The sequence below is a fragment of the Sciurus vulgaris genome, assembly GCF_902686455.1.
Source record: "Sciurus vulgaris genome assembly, chromosome: 4".
In the NCBI taxonomy this organism is placed as follows: Eukaryota; Metazoa; Chordata; class Mammalia; order Rodentia; family Sciuridae; genus Sciurus; species Sciurus vulgaris.
In genome coordinates, this window is record NC_136464.1 from 37,332,850 (window position 1) to 37,358,489 (window position 25,640).

Below are 25,640 nucleotides of genomic sequence, written 5' to 3' on the forward strand. Positions count from 1 at the left end.
TGTCCTAACTTTTAACAAAAAATTTGAAAAGAGAATAAATAAATAAAAATTGTCTATACTGTATATCCTAGATGTGTAGTAGGTTATATAGGTTTGTGTACAATGTTTACACAACAACAAAATCACCTAACAATGCATTTCTCAGAAAATATCCCAGTCATTAAACAACACCTACCTAATTTTTTGTAATTTTGTATTAACATATGTGTCAAAGTAGGAAGCTTTTTCATTTAACATTAATGATAGTAAAATTATGATATAATTTACTTTCAGCATAAGAGTCAGCAAAAAAAAATCCTTAAAAAACACACTCTAAAATTTTCTTTTAATATTTGCTTTTCACATAACATTGAATGTTGTTTTGAATGCTTACCCTATTTAGTTCCTCCTCAACAGCACCAATTTTTTCAATCAATTCTATAATCTGTTCTTCTTGAACAGTTAATTTTCCATTCATAGCTCTAAAATAAAGTTTAATGAGTTTAACAGTTAATATTTTTTCCCTAAATCCCACAAAATATTAGAATATAACATAATTACGGTAGTTACACAAACTCACCCCCACCATTTAGCACCTCTATGAAATAACACCTGAGTGTTGATAAGCAATAAATACAAATTGCAAAAAAAAAAATTTTTTTCTCAGTCTTTGTTTTATAAATGAAACATTTTTCTTTTGACTCCAATTCTGAAGCTGAGAATCCTTTCATAAAAGGATAAAGCATGTGTGTATGAATTAAATTTAAGAAGCAAGAAAGCTGAAAGAGGGCTATAACTCATTTAAAGTAGAGATGGGAGTGATACAACCTAAATGTCTGTAATTAGGAAAGTGTTTGTAATTAGGGACATGGAATATAAAAATGCCTTCCCAGAATGTTGGAAAGACTTGACACTTGAAGACATCTGATATCACTAGAGGAAGAGAACAAAAACACCTGGAGAACTGAAGTAGCAGGCACGATAATATCATCTCCTAGCCCCTGTATGGTATGCCCACCCCAAAAAACAAATACCATTGCCACACCACCACATAAACCCACATGAGATCAAAGGATTATACTCTAGGGCAGTATTTCTCAGCCTCAGCACTACTGACATTTTGGGTCACATAAATCCTTGGTATGGAGATATCCTATGCATTTAGGATGTTGAGTAGCATCCACTAGATGCCAATAGCACTCAGCAACCCTGCCAATGATAGCCACTAAATATATTATCTAGTGCCAGGTGCAGTGGTGCACACCTAAAATCCCAGAGGTTTGGAGGCTGAGGCAGGAGGATCACAAGTTCAAAGCTAACCACAGCAAAAGCAAGGTGCTAAGCAACTCAGTGATCAAGTGCCTCTGAGTTCAATCCCTGGCAACCCCCTCCCAAAAAAAAAAGATTAAATAAAATGAACAACAACAACAAGAAATCAATTCTCATCAGGTGCAGTGGTTCATGCCTATAATCCAAGCAGCTCAGGAGGCTGAGGCAGGAGGATCACAAGCTCAAACCAGCTTCAGCATAAGCAAGACACTAAGCAACTCAGAGACCCTGTCTCTAAATAACATACAAAATAGGGCTGGGGATGTGGCTCAGTGGTCAAGTGCCCCTGAGTTCAATCCCTGGTATTAAAAAAAAAAAAAAAAAAAAAAAAAAGTATATGTGTGTGTGTGTGTGTGTGTGTATAAACACATACATACACATATATAATTTAAAAAGTATATATACATATAGATTCTCTCTACGCGTGCGCACGCGCGCACGCACACACACACACACACACACACACACACACACACACACACATACATATCTAGCCAGGTGTGGTGACACATGTCTGTAATCCCAAGTGACTCAGGAGGCTTAAGCAGGAGAATCACAAGTTCCAGGCCAGTTCCAGCAGTTTAGTGAGGTCATAAGCAATTTAGTGAGACACCAACTCAAAAAAATAAACATTAAAAAAAAAGAAAGAAAGAAAAGAAAAAGGGGGCTGGTGATATAGGTCAGTGGTAAAGAGCCCCTGGGTTCAAAAAAAAAAAAAAAAAAAAAAAGATATTACAGAACATCCTCTAGGGGGCATCCTCCCCTGTTCTTGAGAGCCACTGATATACAGTAACTATCAGAACATCCAGCTTCACTTTCACTAAACCCAAATAGCAGTGGGAGTAAGTTTTAGGGTCTGGAGACTGGCATTTAAATGAAAATTCACATACTAAATAATGGATCCTCAGCCATTGTACACTCTTGAGTATCAAAAGCCATTTTGAGACTAATCAGAAAACTGTGTAAGTCTCAGAAAAGACTAAATCGACTTGCCCAAAAGAAAAAAGTCCAACCATGAAAAACATTAGATGGAAGCTCATACTTAACACCAAGCTACCTCCTTTCCACCCTACAGTTAACCCACAGGTCCAAAGTCTCACCCACAAATCAAACTTCTAATCAATTTTCATCACCAGCCAAAAATCACTAGTCATTTGAGGAAAATAAACACAAATGATAGATAATACAAGAGGGGGGAAAGAAAGAAAATTTCAATAATGTCAGTGATTTTTCTAAAGGAAGAAATACACTATCTATAAAAGAACAGAATATTTTTTAAAAGGCAGGGAAAACAGAGAATCATTTTTCAGAAACGAAATTTAACAACTTAAATAAAATTCAACAGAAATATTAGAATATAAAGTAAAAGAAATTATAAAAGGCAGAATGTCAGAGCAATGCTTTTTTTGCAGGGGTGGGGGGACCAGGGATTGAACTCAGGGGCACTCAACCATTGAACCACATCCCCAACAACCCCCCCCACTTTTTTTGTACTTTTTTTTTTTTTAAAGATAGGGTCTCACTGAGGCTGATTTTGAATTTGTGATCCTCCTGTCTCAGCCACCTGAGCTGCTGGGATTGAGTGTCCAGCTAGAGCAATGCTTTTTTTAAGCACAAAGTTCACTGACCTCCAGACACACTTCTGCTGGTCTCTTGATTTCTTCAGCAAGTTTCAGAAATGTGTGTCTGGGGTGGGGATTTAGTTCAGTAGTGGAGTGCATGTCTAGCATGTGTGAGGCCTTAAATAAATCTCCAGCACTGCCCCTCATCCAAAAAAGGGTGACTGCCTTTCTTTTATTTTAGTTCCTTCATAACTACCAATAATTTTTCATTCCACACTATGCTTATATAACCAAGATTATTCTGTGAATGCAAACTCCCTTAACTTACTAGCTAGAGATACTGATTAGAAGAAAGCCAGAGTTGAGGTATAAAAGGAAAGTTAATTCTGGTCTTTAGATTAAATGTATTAGTTCTTTACTAGAAATGGATCCTTTATATAAAACGGGATATCTGAAATGCTTTTCTTATATTGAATGTCAGGGGTAACACAACATTACTATTGTACAGATGAGATGGTTTTGATCCAGTTACAAAATATCTGTAAAATATTCTGTAAGTAAAGCATTACTTTGTGGAGGTCTGTTTTATTTTTTGGTACTGGGGATTGAACTGGGTACTTTACTACCGAGCCACATCCCCAGCCCTTTTTATTGTGAGGCAGGGTCTTCCTATGTTGCCAGGGCTGGCCTCAAACTTATGAACCTCCTGCCTTGGCCTCCTGAGTCACTGAGATGACAGGCATGCACCAGCAAGCCTGGCAAGCATTATCTTGTTTTAAAGGTTGGCTGTCGTTTTGGTGATTCTTCTCAAATTTACAGTGAAATAATTTCTAAAACTTTTTCAGAAAAAATTGTTTCAGATTATACCTCATGTCTATTAAAGAATAAACACTGTCTTTTCAATCACAGAATCAACAAATAAAAACAAGTTATTTCTTCAGCTAAAAACCATCAAAAAGATGAAAACAAATAAGTATAACATCTCTAATGATCACAGCAGGGTTGAGTCCTGTCTCAACTATTTTTACTTCGAGAGCACCAACAAAACCTCCTTCATTCAGAGTAAACTATTATCTAACCTACAAGCTCATCTTGTTCTAACTCTGGGGCATCTTAAGCACTTGTGAATGTACTTCGAATATTTTGTAAAGCCCCCCATAAAATCATTTAAAAAAGAAAAAGAATAAAATATCAAAGTGATAGATAACAGAAGGTAAGACCATTAGTCCACAAAGTCCAATACTGGACTACTAATAGTAAATCGATGAGCAAAACCATTTGTAGTAAACATTTATTGGTTGCCTAATAAGCACCTGTTTCCACTGTCCAGATTGCCTGACTATGCAGCAGCCAAGTTGTTTGGGTGAGTCTAACCCCATTCCTAGATTCAGAGATGAAGTCTGAGTGGCAGGTAAATCTCAATTCCTCACCAGTTACTAGTTCATATACAGATGTAACTCATGACTAACTTTATAAGTGATGTTACCCAGCCAGTTTTGGACAGATGAGAAGGACAGGCAGCTTCTCATCTGCACAGGACAGAATGAGATATCACAGAACTATGTGGCTCACTATTGTCCATGATGAAAAGACAGCCGTATGAGAAAGTCACCAATCAGAAAAGCAATGAGAAGAGACAGAAACTGGAACTTTCAGGCCAGATCAAATAAGTTCACTGGCTTTTTCATACTTATGAGCCAATTAAATCCCCTTGCTATTTTAAGACAGTATAAGTTGGGGTTTCTACCAACCAAGGGAATTCTGATATCAAACTTAAAATATAAATTGTTTACTGAATAAAAAACATAAAAGTGGTAGATATAGGGACATCTATAAAACAAAACAATTAAAAACCAATAAACACTGAGAAAAAGAAAAAATGAAATCTTATTATGATGAAGTATATATGAAAACCACAGAGAAATAGAAAAAAATAATAAAATATAAAGTTTAAGAATTAAGTACAAGCAGTGGAATTTTATTCAGCCATAAAGAATAATAAAATTTTCAGGAAAATGGATGGAACTTGAGAGCATTATGTTAAGCTAAATAAGCCAAACAGAAAGTCAAAGGTCATATGTTTTCTCTCATGTGGAAGCCAGAGAGAAAAAAGAGAAAAAAGGACAAGAGTAGGGTGGGGATCTCAGGAAAACAAAAGGGACACCAGTAAAGTAGAAGACCAGGGCAAGGGAGGAGGGAAGGGAAAGGAACGATACTATGAAATGAAATTGACCAACATTATATTGTTTTATTATGTAATGTACAAATATATAACAATGAATCCCATTATTATGCATAATTATAACACACCAAGTTTAAAAAAAAAAAAAAGAAAAAAAGAAAAAAGAACCCCCCGCCTCAAGAAAACCAACAAAACAAAGAATTAAGTTAAGGGCTGGGGATGTAGCCCAGTGGTAGAGTACTTGCCTACCACAGGAAGCCTTGAGTTTGACTCCCAGGGATCTCTTAACCTGAGTTCATTTTTCCTACTGAGTATCACACATGTATAAAATGGCATAGAACTGTACACACCCATTCTACCAATGTCAATTTCCTGGTTTTACTATTATACTATAGTTATTTAAGAGGTAATAAGTGGGGAAAACTGGAATAATAATGCATTGGGCCCTCTCTGTACTCTTTTTGTACCTTCATGTAAATTCATAATTACTTAAAATAAAAAGTCATCTGGGCACAATGGTGCACACCTGTAATCCTAACTACCTGGGAGGTTGAGGTAGGAGGATCATAAGTTCAAGGACAAAATAACAAATAAAAAGGGCTGGGGATGTACCTCAGTGGTAAGAGAGTCTCTGGGTTCAACCCCTACTACTGCAAAAAGAAAATAAGTAAGTAAATAAAAAGCAAGATAAAAGATTTTCTAAAAAATTTGTGATAATTGCTCTTTAATGTTAAAAATAAAAGAAGCATTTATAAGCATTAGATTATACTTTACTTATTGTTATATTAGTAAATTTTACTTCAGTCTGTTATCAGAAAATGCTAATTCTTAGAAATTAACTCCGTAGCCAAAGGTTTACCTAAAATTTTCTTCAGAAATGTAAACTCCATTTTTCTCACGAGCTGCAGCAAGATCTCGTTTCAGACGCTCTATCTCTTCTGTATACTCCTACACAAGAAGAAGGTTGTAGGTGTCAGTTTAGCACTTTTTTTTCCATTCAGTTTGGAGAACATGTACAACAAATAAAATGTGGTTAAACTTTTGGGTTTTTAAAACAAAAAGTATGACGAAGTTACTACTATATTTTTTAATCAATATTAACTTGTTTAGAAAGAGTCTTTCAATGGTATTTAAAGTTCCTTTAAATGTACTTTTCAAAATTCCATTTAAACTGTCCACCCAATTTCTAGAATAATGATATAGCTATAGCAATTAAAACTGGGTAATACTGGCAGACGGAAAGATGAATAAATCAATGCAAAAGAATAGAGTGTTCAGAAACAGGTCCACCCAAATATGTGGGAAATCTGATAAACTGGAAAACTGTGAAATTAAAAGCTTTTGTTCTACAAAAGCCTAGGTGAAGAGGATAAGGCAGAAAAATTAGCAATGGAGAGAAAATATTTGTAAACCTCAAATATTTGCAAACCTTTGTGTGCAAAAATTAGAATTTAGAGCATATTACAAACTCTCAAACCACAACAATAAAGAATAAATAATCCAATTAGAAAATGGGCCTAAAGATATGAATAGACATTTCACTAAGCAGGATGTATAAACATCAGGTAAGCAGATGAAAAGATGTTCAACATCATTGTCCATTAGAGAAATGTAAGTTAAAATCACAGTGAGATATCTAACACCTATCACACATATCAGAATGGCTAAAACAAAAAATAGTTATAACATCAAATGCTGGTGAGGATGTGGAGAAACTATTTGACACGTTGCTCATGGAAATGTAAAACGGTACAGTACTCTAAAAACCAGTTTGGCAGCTCCTTAACCCACATTGTCCCATTGTCCCAGATATGGAACATTTATGAAAACTGAAATAGAATATATAATATATAAGAATATAATTATAATAGTTATAATGATATTAATATAATCATATACATAAGCTCTAGACTATGATTTCTAACTTATTTTAACACACCTATGTCAGTTTCACTGAAATATTGGCAGAATTGAAAACTTGGGACTTAATGGGTTAAAAAAATGGAATATTCAAGTTATCATTCAACCCAGTAAATGCATTCAGGTAATAAACCCAAAGAAATAAAAATTTGTTTATACAAATCACTATAAATGGATGCTAATAGCAGTTTTATTTGTAATAGCAAAAATTAGTCATGTTTCAGTTACACAAACTATATACCTAGTACATACATACCATGGAATACTACAACACTAAAAAGACTTACTGACACACAACGCCTTGGTGAATTCCCAGATAATTATTTAAAGTTAAAAAAAAAAAAAAAAAGCAATCACAAAAATATATACTGCATGATTCCATTCAATAACACTTTAAAATGACAAAATTTTATAAATAGAGGAGAGGTTAGTGGGTAACAGCGATTACGGACAGGGAGGTAAGGGGTAAAAAGCAGGTAGTTATATGAGGGATCCTTGTGGTGATGAACTGTTAGTATCTTGACTGTGGTGCTGAATCCCAAGAACCTACACACACACTCATTTCTTACAAAGAAATATGAACCTCCAATGGCCTCATTAAAACTTTTGATATTAAAAAAGAAAACCACCAAGAAAAGGAAATGAGAAGCCAGAGGAGAGGAAATATTTGCAAGTCATGTCTGGAATATATGAACACTTTACAAAGTACCTGAATAGATATTTCCATAAAAAAATACACAAATGATATTATAAGTATGTGAAAAATATGCTCATCACTAGTTATTAGGGAAATACTAATTATAATCACATGAAGTATCATTTTACATTAATTTTAATTTTAGAATAGCTAAAATTACTTAGTTTCTTATAAAGAATTAAGCATTAAAAAAAAAAAAAAAAAAAAGAATTAAGCATGATGCTGGAGCAGTAGCAAATGCCTATAATCTCAGTGGCTCCAGGGGTTGAGGCAGGAGGATAGCAAGTTAAAAGGTAGTCTTAGCAATTTAATGAGGCTTTAACAACTTATCAATACCCTGTCTAAAAATAAAAAAAACAAAAAGGGCTGAGAATGTGGCTCACTGGTTAAGTGCCCCTGGGTTCAATCCCTGCTACCAAAAAAGGAATAAAGCATGGTGTCAGGGGTCAGCTCAGTGGTAGAATGCTTGCATAGAATGAGTGCGGCCCTGGGTTTGACTTTTAGCACACACACACACACACACACACACACACACACACACACACACACACACACACACAGAGTTAAGGCTAAACTTCATATATAACCCCAAAACTAAATCCCTAGGTGTCTAGTCAAGAAAAATTAAAACATCAACACAAAGGCATGTATAGGAATGAGAATGTACATAGTGGCATTTTTGAAAACAATCCAAAATTCACCATTTTTTGGAAGTGATTCACCAGTTCACTGACGGGTGAATGTATAAATAAGATATAGTATTATCCACACAATGGAATATTATTCAACAATAAAAAGAAATCAACCACCAGTACATGTTACAACATAAATGGGAACCTTGAATGTTATACCATGAGACCCTAGATGCAAATATTACATAATTCTATTTATAGGAAATGTACAGGAAAGGCAAATCTATTAACAGAAAGCAGATCAGAAGGCACTCAATTGCAAAAAAGCAAAGGCAGGGGCTGGAGTTATGGCTCAATGGTAGAGCACTTACCTAGCACATGTGAGGCCCTGGATTCGAACCTCAGCACTCCAAATTAATTAATTAATTAATTAATTAATTAATTTTTTTAAAAAAAGCAAAGGCAGACTAGAGTAATAAAAAATTTTCTAAAACTATATTGTGGAGTGTTGTACAACTCCATAAATGCATTAAAAATAGATGAATGTAGCCAGGTGTGGTGGTGCACATGGTAGTGCTGTAGTCCCAGCAGCTCAGGAAAGTGCTACAGGAGGATCATGAGTTCAAAGCCAGCCTCAGCAAAACCAAGGGGCTAAGCAACTCAGTGAGACCCTGTCTCTAAATAAAAATAGGGTTGGGGATGTGGCTCAGTGGTTAAGTGCCCCTGAGTTCAATCCCTGGTACTGCCCCACCAAAAAAAGGTGAATGCTAAGGTATGTAAATTATATCTCAAAGATGCAAATAAATAAACAGAACTATAACTATAAGTAAATGCAAACTGTTAAAGAGTGCCAACTCAAGTATAAAACTGGTAAACTCAACATATTAGCATTAGAAAAAATATTAGGGCTGGGGATATAGCTCAGTTGGTAGAGTGCTTGCCTTGCAAGCACAAGGCCCTGGGTTCAATTCCCAGCACTGCCAAAAAAAAAAAAAAAAAAAAAAAAAAATCATTTAAGCATTTAGTTTAAATCACTAGATAAAATGTAAACCCCAAAGGGCTGGGAATATAGCTTAGAAGTAATCCTTAGGGCTTAGCATGTCAGAGCCTTGGGCTCAATCCCCAATACCACAAGAAATGATGATAATAACTCAAAGGAGAAAAAAAATCTTAAACAGGATCTAGTTCCTGGGAGGCCATAGTGAGACCCTATCTCAACAACAACAATGGTGTCTATCATAGGCAGTTTAACAAATCTTGTTTAATCATTATCTGTTTCAGTTCCTTGTTTTCATATTTGTCAAACAAAATTAAATTATACCACAGAAATTCACAATACCTTAATAAGAGCTTTTTTGGTGAGTTTCTGATTAACTTCAGGCTTATTCAATATGTTTTTTGCTCTATGAGCATATTCCAGTGTACTCAGAGTTTCCTGTCATAAAATAGAAAGGTCAATTATGGAAGATATCATGAAGATAATGAAGTTCTGTCACTGAATGTACTATATAATCTACAAGTAATGATTTATGGTTATATCTAATCCATAAATCTTAAAGAATAGACTACTATGCCCAACTTTTTTATGCTTCCTTTTAACACTTCCTTTTATCCTTCTATTCAATTTTACTTTTGTCTTTTCTTCCTTCTCTTCAACTTTCAGGGTCTTTCCCTATAATTTGACCCTTCAGAATAGTCTTAAACTCAATGAGCTTTACCAATTGATGAATAACAAAATGTCTTATGTTCATATTCATGTAATGACATATTATTCACCCACAAAAAGAAGTATTGCTAAATGAAAAAAACTATTTACAAAAGACTACATGTTGTATGATTCAATTTGTATGAAATGTCCAGAAAGGAAAATCTATAAATACAAAAATAGTAGTAACCTAGAGTTGGAAGTGCAGTGGATGAAAAATGATTGTTAATGGGCAAAAACTCTAAGGATGATTTTAAAAGTTTTAAACTTAGATTTTGTTGATGAGGCCAGGCGTGGTGGCGCAATCCTGTTATTCAAGAAATTCAGGAAGTTGAGGCAGGAAGATCACAAGTTCAGAGGCCCTAAGAAACTGAGTGAGACCCTGTCTCAAAGTATAACATAAAAAGGCCTGGGGATATAGCTCAGTGGTTAAGCACCCCTGGGTTTAATCCCTGGTATCCGCCACCCCCCAAAAAAGATTCTGATGATTGTGCAACTCTGTGAACATACTAAAATCATTGAATTAATATATTTTTCATGGGTGAATTTTATAGTAAGTAAATTGTATTTCAACAAAAGTATATTTTTTTAAAGGAAAGGGGAGTTGGAGTCCTTAGAAATACTTTTCTAAATACCATTTAAAGCAGAGGATAACAAGAAAATAAGAGCAGAGTTTACCACCTTTGTTGCTTTACTGGTGTTCCCACATTCAACTGGTTCTGTAACACTAGAATTCACTTGATCCTCTCTAAATTCTCAATGAAATTACAACACCCACTGCTACTGACCCACAGCAATTTTCTCTGAAGACTGTGGAAAACCCATTTAAGTAAGTTGGATTTTTAATGTTAAAAATCCTGTATTCTTGGTGTTGTCCTCCAGAACATATTCATATGCAATGTCCAGATTCTTCGATATTATAGTATAAAGTGAATGAAACTAAAAAATGAACTTTTAAAATATTTCATAGCTAAATACAGAATTATAACTTCTACATTGTACAGCATCCTTTCAAAGGGTTTACCTCAAGATTGAGAGATGCAGGAGATATTGTTGCAATGATAGATGTTCTTGTTCGACCCCCAAGAGAATCTTGGAGAATTCTAGTAAGTTTAGATTCTCGATAAGGAACATGAGGAGTTCTTTCTACAAGAGCAGTAATAACCCTTCCCAAAGTCAACAGGGATTGATTGATATTTCCAGCTTCCCGAGCTCTCTTGTCAACTGCTCCAGAACGACCAATGTTTTCACTTCCTGCAAGATCAACCTTTAATTTTAAAAATAAAACATCAACCTATTAGAACTGAATTCAAAGATATGCATTCTCATATTAAACAAAATATACTAAATTACCAGCAAAATCAATTTTTCTGCAACAAATATTTTCTCCCATTATAAAGCTAATAACCCAGTGACTACAAAAATATTATCTAGAAGTAAAAATTCTAAGCCATTCTATAGGAATGAAACAGTGGTATTAAGGTGGATGCTTACCAAGTTCAACTTTCCAATTTTAACAAGCTCTTCTCCATCAATTGTAGTTTCTTTCATATGTATTGTAACAGAGAAAACTGAGTGGGAACGACTAGAAAACAAGACCATGTTGCCCATTCGTTATAAAGTACAATATTATTTGCTACCTATAAAATACTAAAACCCAGAAAAGACCAAAATCCTTAAGGGAGAGAAAAATGTTATCAGATAGGAAATATCAGTAAGATTTTGGAAGACAGAAAGTAGAACAATGCTTAAGTTTTTCCTTTCTTATATACACCACCTGCAGGGGAAACCCCAATAAGAACCTACCTGAAAATATCCTAAAAGAATTAGGAACTAGAATTTTTAGGTAAAGCTAGAAGATGACTATGTGGTGGGATCAGGACAGTTGCTTGGTGTGTCAGAGTGGAAGGCTCCCAATCAATCTTCCTATTCATAAGAACCACTTGAAATATGTCATTACCATAAATTCAGAAACCACCAGGCAAGCCATTGGATTACTCCTTCTCTAAGTCTACTGTTGTGTACAAGTATATTTCTGTTTTGAGAATTGTTATTAGAAATAAGTAACTCCAAAAAAAAAAAAAATAATAAGTAACTCCTTCTCCTAAACAGCAGAAATAGTAAATAGCATGCCTACTAAAACACCATAAGATAATTTCTGCTAGACCATAAAGTGTTCAAAAATATACCTTAAGCTAAATACTGACATTTAAGCTTTTATCGGGGGAAGACAAAAATCATAGAGATGACCAAATACATCTTTCTTTTCTGTATTAATGGCACTTGGCGAGTATCATTGTTTGTTAATTTCATTGACAGTTGGTAGAGAATATGTTAATGTTTAATTCTCTTATTTGTAATTTCATATTATTTTTAAAAGTTTACATTTTTCATTTTTATACATTGTGGTGGCAGTACATCAGTAATCCTAGGACTCAGGAGCTGAGGCAGGAGGATTGCAAGTCCAAGGCCAGCCTCAACAATTTAGTGAGGCCCTAAGCAAGTTAGCAAGACTCTGTCTCAAAATAAAAAATAAAAACGGTTGGGGATGCAGCTCATTGGTAACATGCCCCTGAAGTTAGATACCCAGTACCAAAAACAAAAACAAACAAACAAAAAATTATAAGCGTAATTTTTATAAAAATTATTTTAATTACAGAAAAGGGGACAGCACAACAAAGCATATTAACTATAAATCTGAGTTATGATATTATGTTCATATGAATATTATAGAATTAATACAATTAACTATAGAAATCAACTCTGATTTGGGGAAACTGGATTAATTTTTCCTTTTCTTTATCAATACACATTCATTAAAATTGATCTTCACTCTAGTCCATATAACTCAGGAGTTCCTGAGTTAGACAAATGTATGGAATAGGAATTTATATATCATAGAAAGTAATTAAAAGATAAATTTGTCCCTTTCTTACCATGAAAGCCAGTGTTAATAATGTGTCTTCCTACATGAAAATGAAGCCAGTTAAAAATAAAGAGTTGACTTTCTTCTAACCCTTATTCAAACCAAGGATTTTCAAACTATGTTCTCAGTATTAGTAGTGGCTTCACTTAACTGCCTCAGAGGCCATCTGAGCATCCCAACCCAAAATTGACTACAGCTCCCAGGTATGATTTCATTTGGGGAGATAAAAAAAAAAAAGAATTCTTTCACTTAAAAATGTTTAGTATTTCTGCTCTAGTTCAACTTTTCTTTGTTCTCCTTTCAACATTCTTCCAATATTGGTGCACTTCTTACAAATCTGAAGCCAATTACCAAAGCCCCCTCCTTATAAATCTACCAGTAAGTATATATAACCAGTAGCAATGGTACGTGTCTGTAATTTTAGCTACTCTGGACGCCAGGACAGGAGAATCACATGTTTGAGATCAGCCTGGGCAACTTAGCAAGATACTGTTTCAAAATAAAATAAAAAGGGCTGTGCTTATTTTATTTTACAAAAATAAGCTTGATATAACTCAGTGCTTGCCAAGAATGTGTGAGGCCCTGGGTTCAATCACCAGTATTACCAAAACCAAACAAACAAACCTAAGAATGTGACCCACATACCTTGAATCATCCCAATTTGAATTCCCCTAATTTCCTAATATTTCTAAAAAAGAAAATGGAGCCAGGATGGAAACTATGGCTTTCTTACCTAGAGTACGCATTCATCAAAGTTGCTGCAGTTGTTCTTTTTGCTGCCCCCTTCTCCAAAATTTGATAGACTTCATCCTTGTTGTGTACTGTAATTTCTTCTAAACCTTTGATTATCACTCCCCTCTGATCAAATATCAAAAGAACACCAATTTGATTGGTTTTTTAAAAAGGACACTGACTTCTTAAAGCCTCGCACATTGAAATATGGAAACATTTCATTCTCAAAGATAGTTACCTTGTTGCGGGGATCATCAAACATTTGCAGTCTCTCAGAAACATCGGAAGATGGACTAAGAAGATCAAAAAGTTCTTCATTATAGATTTCCAGCAGAGACACTTTGACTGAAAATTCAGTACCATTATCAGTAAGTTTCTCAAAAATTTGATGAAGGGTACGAGGAATTATGCCAGCCAAAGGATCCTGAAATTATGTAACAAGGATTAAAATAAATGAAGAATGCCATTTACTATGATACTTGAAACTCATATAACTGTAAAGGGCCTCCTCTACAGTATATTTAAACATAAGTACAGTCAGCCCTTGTGCCCATTGGTTCTGCATTTTACCAACTATGGATAAAATGTTATTATTTCTTAAGCATGATGGCATATGAGCTATTTACATAGCATTTACATTATATCACATATTATAAGTAAAGATGATTTAAGGTTTACAGGAGGATGTACATAGATTATACATAAATATAACATTTGACTTAAGGGATTTGAGCATCCTCAGATTTTGGAATGTGTGTGTGCATTCATATGGAGGACAGAGGGAAGGTTATCCTGAAACAAACCCCCTTGGATGCCAAGGGATACCTTATACTAAGCAAATTAAAAACAACTTAATGTTAGAAAACTCATTTACAACAGTCTGTTCAACAGTATTCTTCAAACCACGCACAAATTTGTCATTCCTTTCAGCCATCTTCCTACCTGAGCATTACAGAAACCAATTAAACCATCCTACTTATAAAGCCAAATTCAATTATCCCACCCAACTATCCTCATGAAAATGTAATATTCTCATTTTAGTCTGGGGAAAGAAAAAAAAAAAAAAAACAGGGTGTCTCTCAACTATCCAAGCATCCTTAATAAAATTGTTAAAAATCTCTAAAATTTGAAGCAATGTGCCTATTCTATATCTCATAATGGTTATAATTCCATAATTTTATTATCCATATGTAGAGTATGCTGACAGCTCAGCTATGTTATCACTAAAAAAAGGACATCTAAAAGTCAGTAATTTGGAGAATTAAGTTATTAAACTCATTTAAACACATTGTGAAAATCCTTGTGAAATATTCTATATGCTTTCTTCAAAACTAAACCATACAGTTGTTTTAATTTCTCAAACACTCAAGGTCATCATTAATGAAATACCACACTGTTCTTTGTAACTTTCATTGGCTCACAGCAAAACCCTTTTCTTTAAGCTCTATTCATGCTCCAACTTTTTAAGTCCTCCTTATTCACAGTTTTGCTTTCTGTGATTTCAGTTACTCATGATCAATCACAGCCAAAAATATTAAATGGAAGATTCTAGAAATAAACACTTATTACAATTTAAACTGTGTACCATTCTAAGTAGCATGATGAAATCTTGCACCATCCAGATAGGGACATGAAATCATCCACTTATCCAGCACATACATACAATATGTGCTTTCTGCCTATTAGTCACATGGTAGCCCTGTTGGTTATTAGATCAACTGCCCTGGTATTGCAGTACTAGTATTCAGGTAGCCCTAATTTTATCTAGTAATATCCCTAAAGCATTAAGAGTATCAATGGTGGCAATTAGGACATGTCAAAGTGAGGTTGTAAAGTGCTTCCTTTAAGTGAAAAGGTGAAAGTATGATGAGATATATAGAGAGATATCATTATACATAACTTTTATTATAGTATATTGTTATAATTATTCTATTTTATTATTAGTTACTGTACTTACTCTTGCTATGCCTAATTTATAAATTAGGCTTTATCATAACTATGTATGTATAGGATTCAACACTATCATTTCAGGTACTCATGGAGGCCTTAGAAAAGTCCCCAAAAACCTGGTACAGTGGTGCATGCCTGTAATCCAACAACTAGAGAGCCTAAGGCAGGAGGATCCCAATTTCAAAGTTAGTCTCAGCAACTTAGTGAGACCCTGTCTTGAAATAAAAAATTAAAAGGGCTGGGAATGTAACTCAGCAGTTAAGTGCCCCTAGGTTCAATCCTCAGTACAAAAAAAAGGGAAAGTCCCCATAAGATAAGAGGGACCACTGTATTCTTCTCCAACTATTTGGTCCCAAACAGACCTCTCTTTTATCACCTTAACGTGCCACAAGTTTTCCCAATGAGACTATGTTTCTTAAACAGGGGCCATATCATACACTTTAATTTTACTACAGCAATAGTTTATCCTAAATAAAATTTCTGTCACATTAGAGATAAAAGTATGTTATAAAAAATACCTCCTCCCAGGTATATGCTTCATTAGGTGACCTTTCACCTTCCATAGTAAAAGTTTTTCCAGTGCCAGTTTGGCCATACCTGTCAAGATTAACAAAGTGTTTGACCAAAAACAAATACACAAACCATTTCATAAACTTGAAAAAAACATATAAAGTTTCATCAACTTACGCAAAAATAGTACAATTATAGCCCATAATAACTTCATCCAAAATTGGACAAACAACACTGCGGTAAACATCAATTTGTTTAGTAGATGCTCCAAAAACCTATCAAGATAAAGAAATTTCTTAAAGAAAGAAGACGTAAAAATTATTCATTTTAATAATTTTACTTGTAGTATATTAACTAATTCAGGTCATTAGAAATCACTTAACAACTTGAAGGGATAACTGAAATTCATAAGAGTACGCCATTTTCCAGGACAATATGTATATTAAGATTACTTTTCAGTAGTAACTAAAAAGTAGCACCCTTTTAAGAAGAAAGTTAAGTACCATGTCAAAAGTATAAGTCTTCCTTGAACTCTTGTCAGCCAATCCTCCAGTTCGTACACTAACTTCTTTTCGTACGTGATCGCACTCCACTACTGAATGGGCGTTAGCTTTCCGCTCTGCCAAATTAAATGGTCTGTAAAAAGAAAGACCCAAAGTTATTCAAGAACTCTTAATTTGGGCTGGGGATGTAGTAGAGAGCTTATGTGGCATGCATGAGACCCTGCGTTTCATAACCAGCACCACAAACAACACCACACAACGAAAAAATTTTTAGTTTATCAACATTTTCATTAACAATATTGTTAAGAAAAATGTGAACTGTGAAGTTGTGACTCACTGTTGGTGATGAGGATTAAGTGGGGACTAAATGCTAAAGCAGATAAAATTATAAGGGTTTAGTTCCCAGAAATAAAATTCATTTTTAAAAAAATTTCAAAGATATGAAAACCATAATCCTAACAGTTTTGAGGGTGTGGTGGCACACACCTGTAATCCCAATCATTCAGGAGGATGAGGCAGGAGGACTACAAGTTTAAGGCCAGCCTCAGTAACTTAGTGAGACCCTGTCTCAAAATAAAAAATAAAAAAGGACTAGGGATGTAGCTCAGTGGTAAGGTGTCCTTGGGTTCAATCTCTAGCACCACTCCCTTCCACCAAATTCTAACCATTTCTTAGAGTAGATGATAATAGAATATAAGTTGTAAAAAATGCACCCCCCCCAGAATTCTATTTCCACAATTCTTATAATCTAATCAAGCTAGGTTATGGTATAGTAGAAAGAACATGTCAAATTTTACTCAACATGCTAAACTTCCAGTGGATATAAGACACAAAATTAAAAGTAGATAAAAATAATGACAAATATGTTGAGCACTATATGCCAGGTACTCATTGTTCCCAGTTCTTAATATGTGCTAGCTTGTTTTGTCCTCACAACACTGTCACATTCATAATACCACCAACCTTGTTTTTGAAATGTAACAACTGGAATAGAAGGGCTGCATTGCCCAAACATATAGGGTCACTGATCTTCATTCTACTGAACTGCCTAAAGAGGTATTTCACTTAAAAGATTACTTCTTTGGGGAATTCCTCCCAGGACACTTCCCTCCCCCACTTGCACCAAGGCCACATTAAATTTTGCCCTATGTTCCTACAGCACCCTTTATTTACCCTTTCTCTCTTTAAAAGATAAAATAAAAATGTGTATGTATGTGTGTATGTGTATTAGTTTTGATGGACACAATCCCTTTATTTTATTTTTATGTGGTGCTGAGAATCGAACCCAGGGTCTCACATGAGCTAGGCAAGCACTCTACCACTGAGCTGCAACCCCAGCCCCTATTTATCATTTCTTAAATATCACCTCTCGTATAATAATTAGCCCATGTTTCTTAATAGACCTCAGATTACTGGGGAAAGAAATTCTGTTTAGTTTACAGTTTCCCCAGGGTCCACTACTATGCTTAGTACAAATAGGTTCTTAAATATTTGTTATACTACTTTACTTAATAAATGTCATTCTCTTTAAGAGGAAAATGTCATTCTCTTTTATGGGAAAACTAAAAACAACAATACACAGAGCAGCATCCATAAGACATTTATATACATAATACACAGTTGGGTGGAAGGGAGCAACCTCATTCTGAGTTCATTTTTCTCAATGAGTAGTATACATTTTGGAAGGAAAAGCCAAATAGGATATTATCTTCCCCTTATCACTAGACAACCCAAATTGCCATTTATTTAAAAAGAATACCTCAACTCCCTGTAGCATATCCCATGTCATTAGCTTACATATATATTTTTTTGTATGAAAACTCCATTTTATTCATTGTGTGTGTGTGTGTGTGTAATTCACAAATCTGGTAGATAGGCAGTTAGAATTCGGCTGGGACTGGGGCTCAGTGGTAGAGCGCTTGCCTAGAACATGGGAAGCACTGGGTTTGATCCTCAGCACCACATAAAAATAAAGTAAAAGGATTGTGTCCATCTACAATGAAAAAAATTTTTTATAAAAAAACTAGTTATCACTGATAATCAGAAGTTGCTGGTATAATATAGTCTTCATGAAAACTTTGTAAAACAATACACAGTAACTATTTCTTCAAAATCAATGGTTGCAAACATTCATGTTTCTAAGAAAACATAACTTTACACATACATGTATTTTAAGGAGCTATACCTCTTACATAAATTCAGACAACAGAAGGACTGTGCAATTTCACTAGCTTACTTTTGATTTATCAGAAGACCAAATTTGTGATAATAGGAAATTGAACAGCTCCCCGAAAGTATCTAGAAATGATGTCATTTGCCAACTGTACTAAGCCTACACAATGCATACAATCCACATGAATTGCAATACTATTAAACATTCTACAAAAAACAAAGTCAGAACTAACATATTGGAGTTAGGCTAAGAGTATCTTCAAGTGGAGTGAATTGCTCTCCTTTGGCTAAAGCTTTTCCAATTACTCTATTATTCCTGGCATCCCTGAATTCTCTCTTGCCTGGGCACACGATTAAGTTACCAAATGAATACCACTCAAGTTGTCATAATTGAGTCACAGGAAATTCATATAGATCACACTTTCCTAAAAGTTATCAAAACTCCCAGAGGAGCTTTAGGTTCTATCTGTACTAGTAGAAAGAGTACAGCCGAGCCACTATTTTTCTACCCAGACTTCTCTAGCTAATTAGAAATGGCAAAATTACTACTGATCACACTAACAAACACATTGATCTACTGGTCTCAGTATAAACATTCAACAACCAAAATGGTGAGGGAAGAGAGATTAAAGATTTTTTTAAAAGAAATGTTTAAGTTCTATTCTGTGGAGAAGTATTAAATTCATTTTACAAATAGTCATCAAGTACTTATTATATGGTAACTAGTGGGAATACAGCAGTGAAGGAAACAAAATTTAAAACAAAACACCAAGTTCATGTTCTCAGGGAGATTTTAACCTAAGGGCAGGTAAGGAGGGAAAGACAACCATCAAATAAACAAATAAATATATTAGGTACTGATTAGATACTGATAAGAAATGAAAATAAAGTATATTAAAGGGTAATGGGGAAGACAAGTGGGTGCTACTTTAGGCTGGTCAAGAAATGCTTCTCTTATGGCATTTGCAGGTAAATGGATGGAATTGGAGAATATCATGCTAAGTGAAATAGGCCAAGCCTAAAAAACCAAAGGCTGAATGTTTTCTCTGATAAGTAGATAATGATACACAATAGGGGTGAGGGGGATAAGAGAAGAATAGAGGAACTTTAGATTACGTAGAGGAAAATGAGAGCAGGGAGTGGGCAGGGGAAGGAAAGATGGCGGAATGAGACAGACATCATTACCCTATGTACATGTATGATTACACAAATGGTATGAATCTACATCGTGTACAACCATAGAAACAAAATGATGCACCCCATTTGTGTACGATGAATCAGAATGCAATCTGTAAAAATAAAAAAATAAAAATAATTTTTAAAAAAAGAAAAAAAAAGAAATGTTTCTCTGATGGTGACATTTAACATCTAAAATATGCAACTTTGTGAAGCCCTAAGCAACTTAATAAGATCCTATCTCAAATTAAAAATAAAGAGCTATTTTGAAATTTAAATTGCAATTTCTAACTCAGTGGCAAAATGTCCCTAGGTTCAATCCACAGCACACACACCCCCAATCTAAAATGTGAAGGAATAAAAACAAAAAAAAAAAAAAAAAAACTCACAAGAAAAACATTAACATGTGAGGGAGCCAGTCATGTAAATCTTTGGGAGGAAAAGCTTTCCTGGTAGAAAACAGAAATTGCAAAGGTCTCTAGTCTAGGCACAGTGGCCCACAATCCCAGAGACTCAGGAGGCTGAGGCAGGAGGACTGCAAGTTCCATACCAGTTGTGGCAAATTAGGGAAAACTTGTCTTAAAGTAAAACACAAAAAGAGCTAGGGGTGTAGCTCAGTAGTAGAGAAGATGAGTTAAATCCCCAGTATCACCAAAAAAAAAAAAAAAATTACAAAGTAACTGAAATAAAACCATAGTAGATGCATTTTTAAAATGTGTGTGTACTTAAATGACCAAGAATTAAAGAAGAAATCACAAGGGAAATGAGAAAGTATTTAGAGATAAATGAAAACGAAAACAACATACCAAAACTGATAGGACACAGCAAAAGTAGTGCCAATGGGAAACTTTACAACTATAAATCCTATATTAAATTCTATATTAAGAAAGCAGGAGCTGGGCCTGGAGGTGCACACCTGTCATTCTAGCAACTTGGGAAATGGAGGCAAGAGGATTGCAAATTTGAGGTCAGCCTTGGCAATTCAGTGAGATGCTGTCTCAAAAAAATAAAAAGGGCTGGGAATGTAACTCAACTCGGTGGTAGGGCACCCTTGGGTTCAACCACCAATACCAAACAAACAAATAAACAGGAAAGACAGCATATCAACATTCTACCTTTGTAATTTAAGGAACTAGAAAAAGAACAAATTAATTCAAAGATAGGGGAAGAAAGGAAATAATACAGATTAAACAGAGAAGAGGAAAGCAATATAGAAAATTAACCAAACCAAAAGCTGATCCTTCAAAAAGATCAGCAAAGCTAACATTTAGGTAGATCAATTAAGGAAGAGAAGACTCAAATTACTAAAATTAAAAGTGAAAGTGGGAACATTACTATTGACTTTATAGAAGTAAAATGGATTATTAAGTGTTATGAATAATTGTACACCAACAACTGTAACCTAGATGAACAAATTCCTAGAAATATAAAACCTACCAACGCTAAATCACAAAAAATAGAAAATCTGACCTATAAGTAGTTGGTAAGCAGATTGAAGCAGTAATCAAAACTTTGCCAAGGAAAAAGCCTAGACTGGGGCTGGGGATATAGCTCAGTTGGTAGAGTGCTTGCCTCGCATGCACAAGGCCCTGGGTTCAATCCCCAGCACCAAAAAAAAAAAAAAAAAGAAAGAAAGAAAAAGCCTAGACTAATGATTTCAAGGTGATTTCTACCAAATATTTCAAAAAGAACTAGTACCAAATAGTACCAAATCTTCTCAAATTGAAAAGGAGAGAATATTTCCTAACTCATTCTATGAGGACAGCATTACTTTAATACCAAAATCAAAGACACTATGTGGCAACTACAGATAACTATTCCTTAAAGACATTGATTCAAAAATGCTCCACAAGGGGCTGAGGGTATATGGTAGAGCATGTACCTAGCATGGGCGAGGATTTGATATCATGCACAGGATGGGAAGATAGGCACACCAAAATACTAGTAAACTGAACTCAGCAGCATATTAAAAAGATTATACACACTCCCAATTGGGAATTATCCCCAGAATGCAAGGATGGTTAAACTCACAAAAACTGATTGATGTAATACACCACATTAACAGAACAAAGGAAAAAGAAAACAGAATCATGTCCATTAGTACAAAAAACAGTATTTGACAAAAACCCTTTCATGATAAAAACAATGAATGGGGAAAAGTACATCAATGTAATAATTGTCATACATGAAAAATCTACTACAAACATCATACTCAATGATCAAAGATTGAAAGCTTTTCCTTTAAGATCGAGTGCAAAGCAAACTGGGCATGGGTGAAGACTCCTGAGGCTGAGACAGGAGAATCACAAGTTCGAGGCCAGTTTTGGCAACTTAATGAGACCCTGACTAAAAATTTTAAAATAGGGCTGGGGATGTAACTCAGCAGTAGAGTACTTGCCTAGCATGCATGAAGACCTAAATTTAATCCCCAGCACCGCCAAAAATAAAAATAAAAAAGAGCTGGGGATGTAGCTCAGTGGTAGAGCTCCCCTGGGTTCAATCCCCAGTATTGGGGGGAAAAAAAGATGTCTACTTTCACAAGTTCTAGTCAACAGAGTACTGAAAGTTCTAGCCAGAGCAATTAGGCAGGAAAATAAATAAAGGACATCTGAATTGCAGAGAAAGAAGTAAATTAGCTCTGTTCACAGATATCTTACATGTAGAAAATCCTATAGATTCCACCAAAAAAAAAAACCCTGTTTAAACTAATGAATGAATTCAGCAAGTATAAAGACAGTCAATATGCAAAAAAATCAGTTGCATTTCTACACACTAAAAGGAAATTACAAAAACAATTCCATTTAAAATAGCATCAAGAAGAATCCAATACTTAGGAATTAATTTAACCAAGGAGGTAAAACTGATCAACATAATATATCACATTAATATAATGAAGGAAAAAACTCACTGGATCATGTGGTTGTACATAAAAACTATAAAACATAGTTGAAAAAAATAAAAAGACATAAATAAATAGAAACAAATCTGTGTTCATGAACTGGAAGACTTAATATTAAGATATTAAGCCAGGCGTGGTGGCACATGCATGTAATCCCAGTGACTCAGGAGGTTGATGCAGGAAGATTGCAAGTTCGAGGCCAGTATCAGCAACTTAGTGAGGGTCAAAGCAATTTGGCAAGACCCTGTCTCAGAGTAAAAAAATAAAAAGGGCTGGGTGTGGTGGAATAAGACAGACATTATTATCCTGTATACATGTATGATTGTAAGACCAGTGTGACTCAGCACCATGTACAGCCAGAGGAATGAGAAGTTGTGCTCCATTTGTGAACAATGTGTCAAAATGCATTCTACCATCATGTATAACTAATTAGAACAAATTAAAAAAAAAAAAAAAAAAAAAAAAAAAGGCTGGGTATAGTTGAGTGGTTAAGTGCCCCTGGGTTCAATCCCCAGTACCAAAAAAAGAAAAAGAAAAAAAAAAAAAAAAATCTCAACAATACTCAAAGTAATCTACAGATTCAAAATAATCCCCATTAAAATCTCAATGGCATGTTTTGCAGTAGTAGAAAAAGTCATCCTAAAATTCATACAGAATCTCGAGTGACTTTAGATAACAAAAACAACCTTGAAGAAGAAAAAGCTGGAGGACTCATAATTCTTGATTTCAGAACTTACTACAAAGTTATAATAATCAAATCTGTCAGGAAATGGAATAAAGACAGACATACAGACAAAAGGATCAGAATAGAATACCCAGAAATAAACCCTTTCATATATGGGCAAATGATTTTTCACAAGGGTGCCAAGACCATTCAACGAGGATGGGGAAAATGGGACATCCACATGCAAAAGAATCAAGTAACTTAAAATGAACTGGACTTAAATCTTAACCTAAACCTCTAAAACTCTTAGAAGAAAGCATAAGGCAAAAGCTTCATGAGAATGAATTTACCAGTGATTTCTTAGATGCCACACCAAAGGCACAGGCAAGAGTGTAAATAGACAACTGAACTTAATAAAAATTTTAAAATTTTAGGAATCAAATGATACTATCACTGGGCATGAAGTCCCAGTGACTTGGGAGGCTAAGGCAACAGGATCACAAGTCCAAAGCCAGCCTCAGCAAATAAGTAAGGCCCTAAGCAACTTAGTGACAACACCCTGTCTCAAAAATAAAAAGGGCTGGGGATGTAACTCAGTGGTTAAATGCCTTGGTTCAATCCCTGTACCAATATAAATAAATAAATAAATATTTAAATATATATATATTTATATTTATACCATATATATATATAGTATGACAGGGCATAAAGACAATCTTCAGAATGTGCTAAAAATTAAAAATTATGTACAACATGAATTTGAAAAGGGATTAATATTCAGAATATGTAGAGAACTAAAAGTGAACAACAAAAATCCAATTTAAAAATGGGCAAAGGACTGGGAACTTTTTCCAAAGGAGATATACAAATGGCCAATAAGTACATGAAAAGATTATTAAGAAAATGCAATGAAAAATATAATTAAATACCCCACCTTATACACATTAGGATGGCTACTAGCAAAAAAAAGCAGAAAATAATAAGTGTGTATAGTAATATAAATGTGAAGAAACTGGAACTCTTGCACTCCATGTGAGAAATGTAAAATGGTGTAGCTACTGTGGAAGATAACATATTAGCTTCTCGTAACAACCAGCAATAGAATTATCATATGAGCCAGCAATTCTACTTCTGGCTAAATAGCCAAATTAATTGAAAACAGTGTCTCAAAGAGCTATTTGTATACTTATGTTCCTAGTTGCATTATTCACAATAGCTAAAATGTGTCCATTGACACATAAATGAAGAAAGTGTGATATGTACATATAATGGTGTACTATACCTTCTTAAAAATAAAACTAATTATGACATGTACTACAACATGCATGAAACTTAAGGACATTATGCAAGTGAAATAAGTCAATCACAAAAGCATAAATACTATATTATGATTCCACTTATCTGAGGTACTTAGTCAAAAAATCACAGAGGCGCTGGGGAAGGGGGAAACAGAGTTATTTAGTGGGTATGGAGTTTCCATTTTTCAAGATGAAGAATTATGAAGATGGATGAGGATGATGGGTGCACAATATTTTTAATATATTTAATGCCATTGAAGATGCACGCTTAAAAGGATTAAGGTGGTGCATTTTATGTTATATGCATTTGGAATACAATTTTTTTTTGGGGGGTACTGCACACTTTACCACTAAGTCACATTCCCAGTCCTTTTTATGTTTTATTTAGAGGCGCTGAATTGCTTAAGGCCCCACTAAGTTGCTGAAGCTGGCTATGAACTTGTGATCCTCCTGCCTCAGCCTCTGGAGCCTCTGGGATTACATGCATGCACCACCATACCCTGCTTCTCTTTCTTTCTTTCTTTCTTAATACAAATCACCTTATTTCTACAGAAGGCACATTTCCTTATCTTTAACACCAAAATTAACAAGGTACATTTGAAAAAAAATTTTAAACAAAAACAAAAGTCCAAGAACCTAAACTAGCAAGTGTCATTGACAAGGCTTAAATTTCCTACCTAATTTCCTCTCTTGACACCTAGTTTGGAAATTCAGTCATCACCTTAGATATCTACAATTCAAGTACCATATTTGAACCAAAAAAAAGTTTGTTGATAAAGGTTTTTTAAATAACCTTTTAATTTC

General features: G+C 34.5%; 1 protein-coding gene across 1 annotated transcript in view; it reads right to left on the minus strand.

The window, feature by feature from the left end:
* KIF11 (kinesin family member 11) overlaps positions 1 to 25,640 on the minus strand; it is a 55,545-nt gene that overhangs the window by 28,605 nt on the left and 1,300 nt on the right. The window contains 10 exon segments of the mRNA XM_079137583.1: positions 374 to 461; positions 5,912 to 6,000; positions 9,641 to 9,736; positions 11,031 to 11,273; positions 11,501 to 11,591; positions 13,666 to 13,790; positions 13,903 to 14,088; positions 16,133 to 16,211; positions 16,302 to 16,399; positions 16,628 to 16,760. Coding sequence (XP_078993709.1) covers positions 374 to 461; positions 5,912 to 6,000; positions 9,641 to 9,736; positions 11,031 to 11,273; positions 11,501 to 11,591; positions 13,666 to 13,790; positions 13,903 to 14,088; positions 16,133 to 16,211; positions 16,302 to 16,399; positions 16,628 to 16,760 — 1,228 coding nt within the window.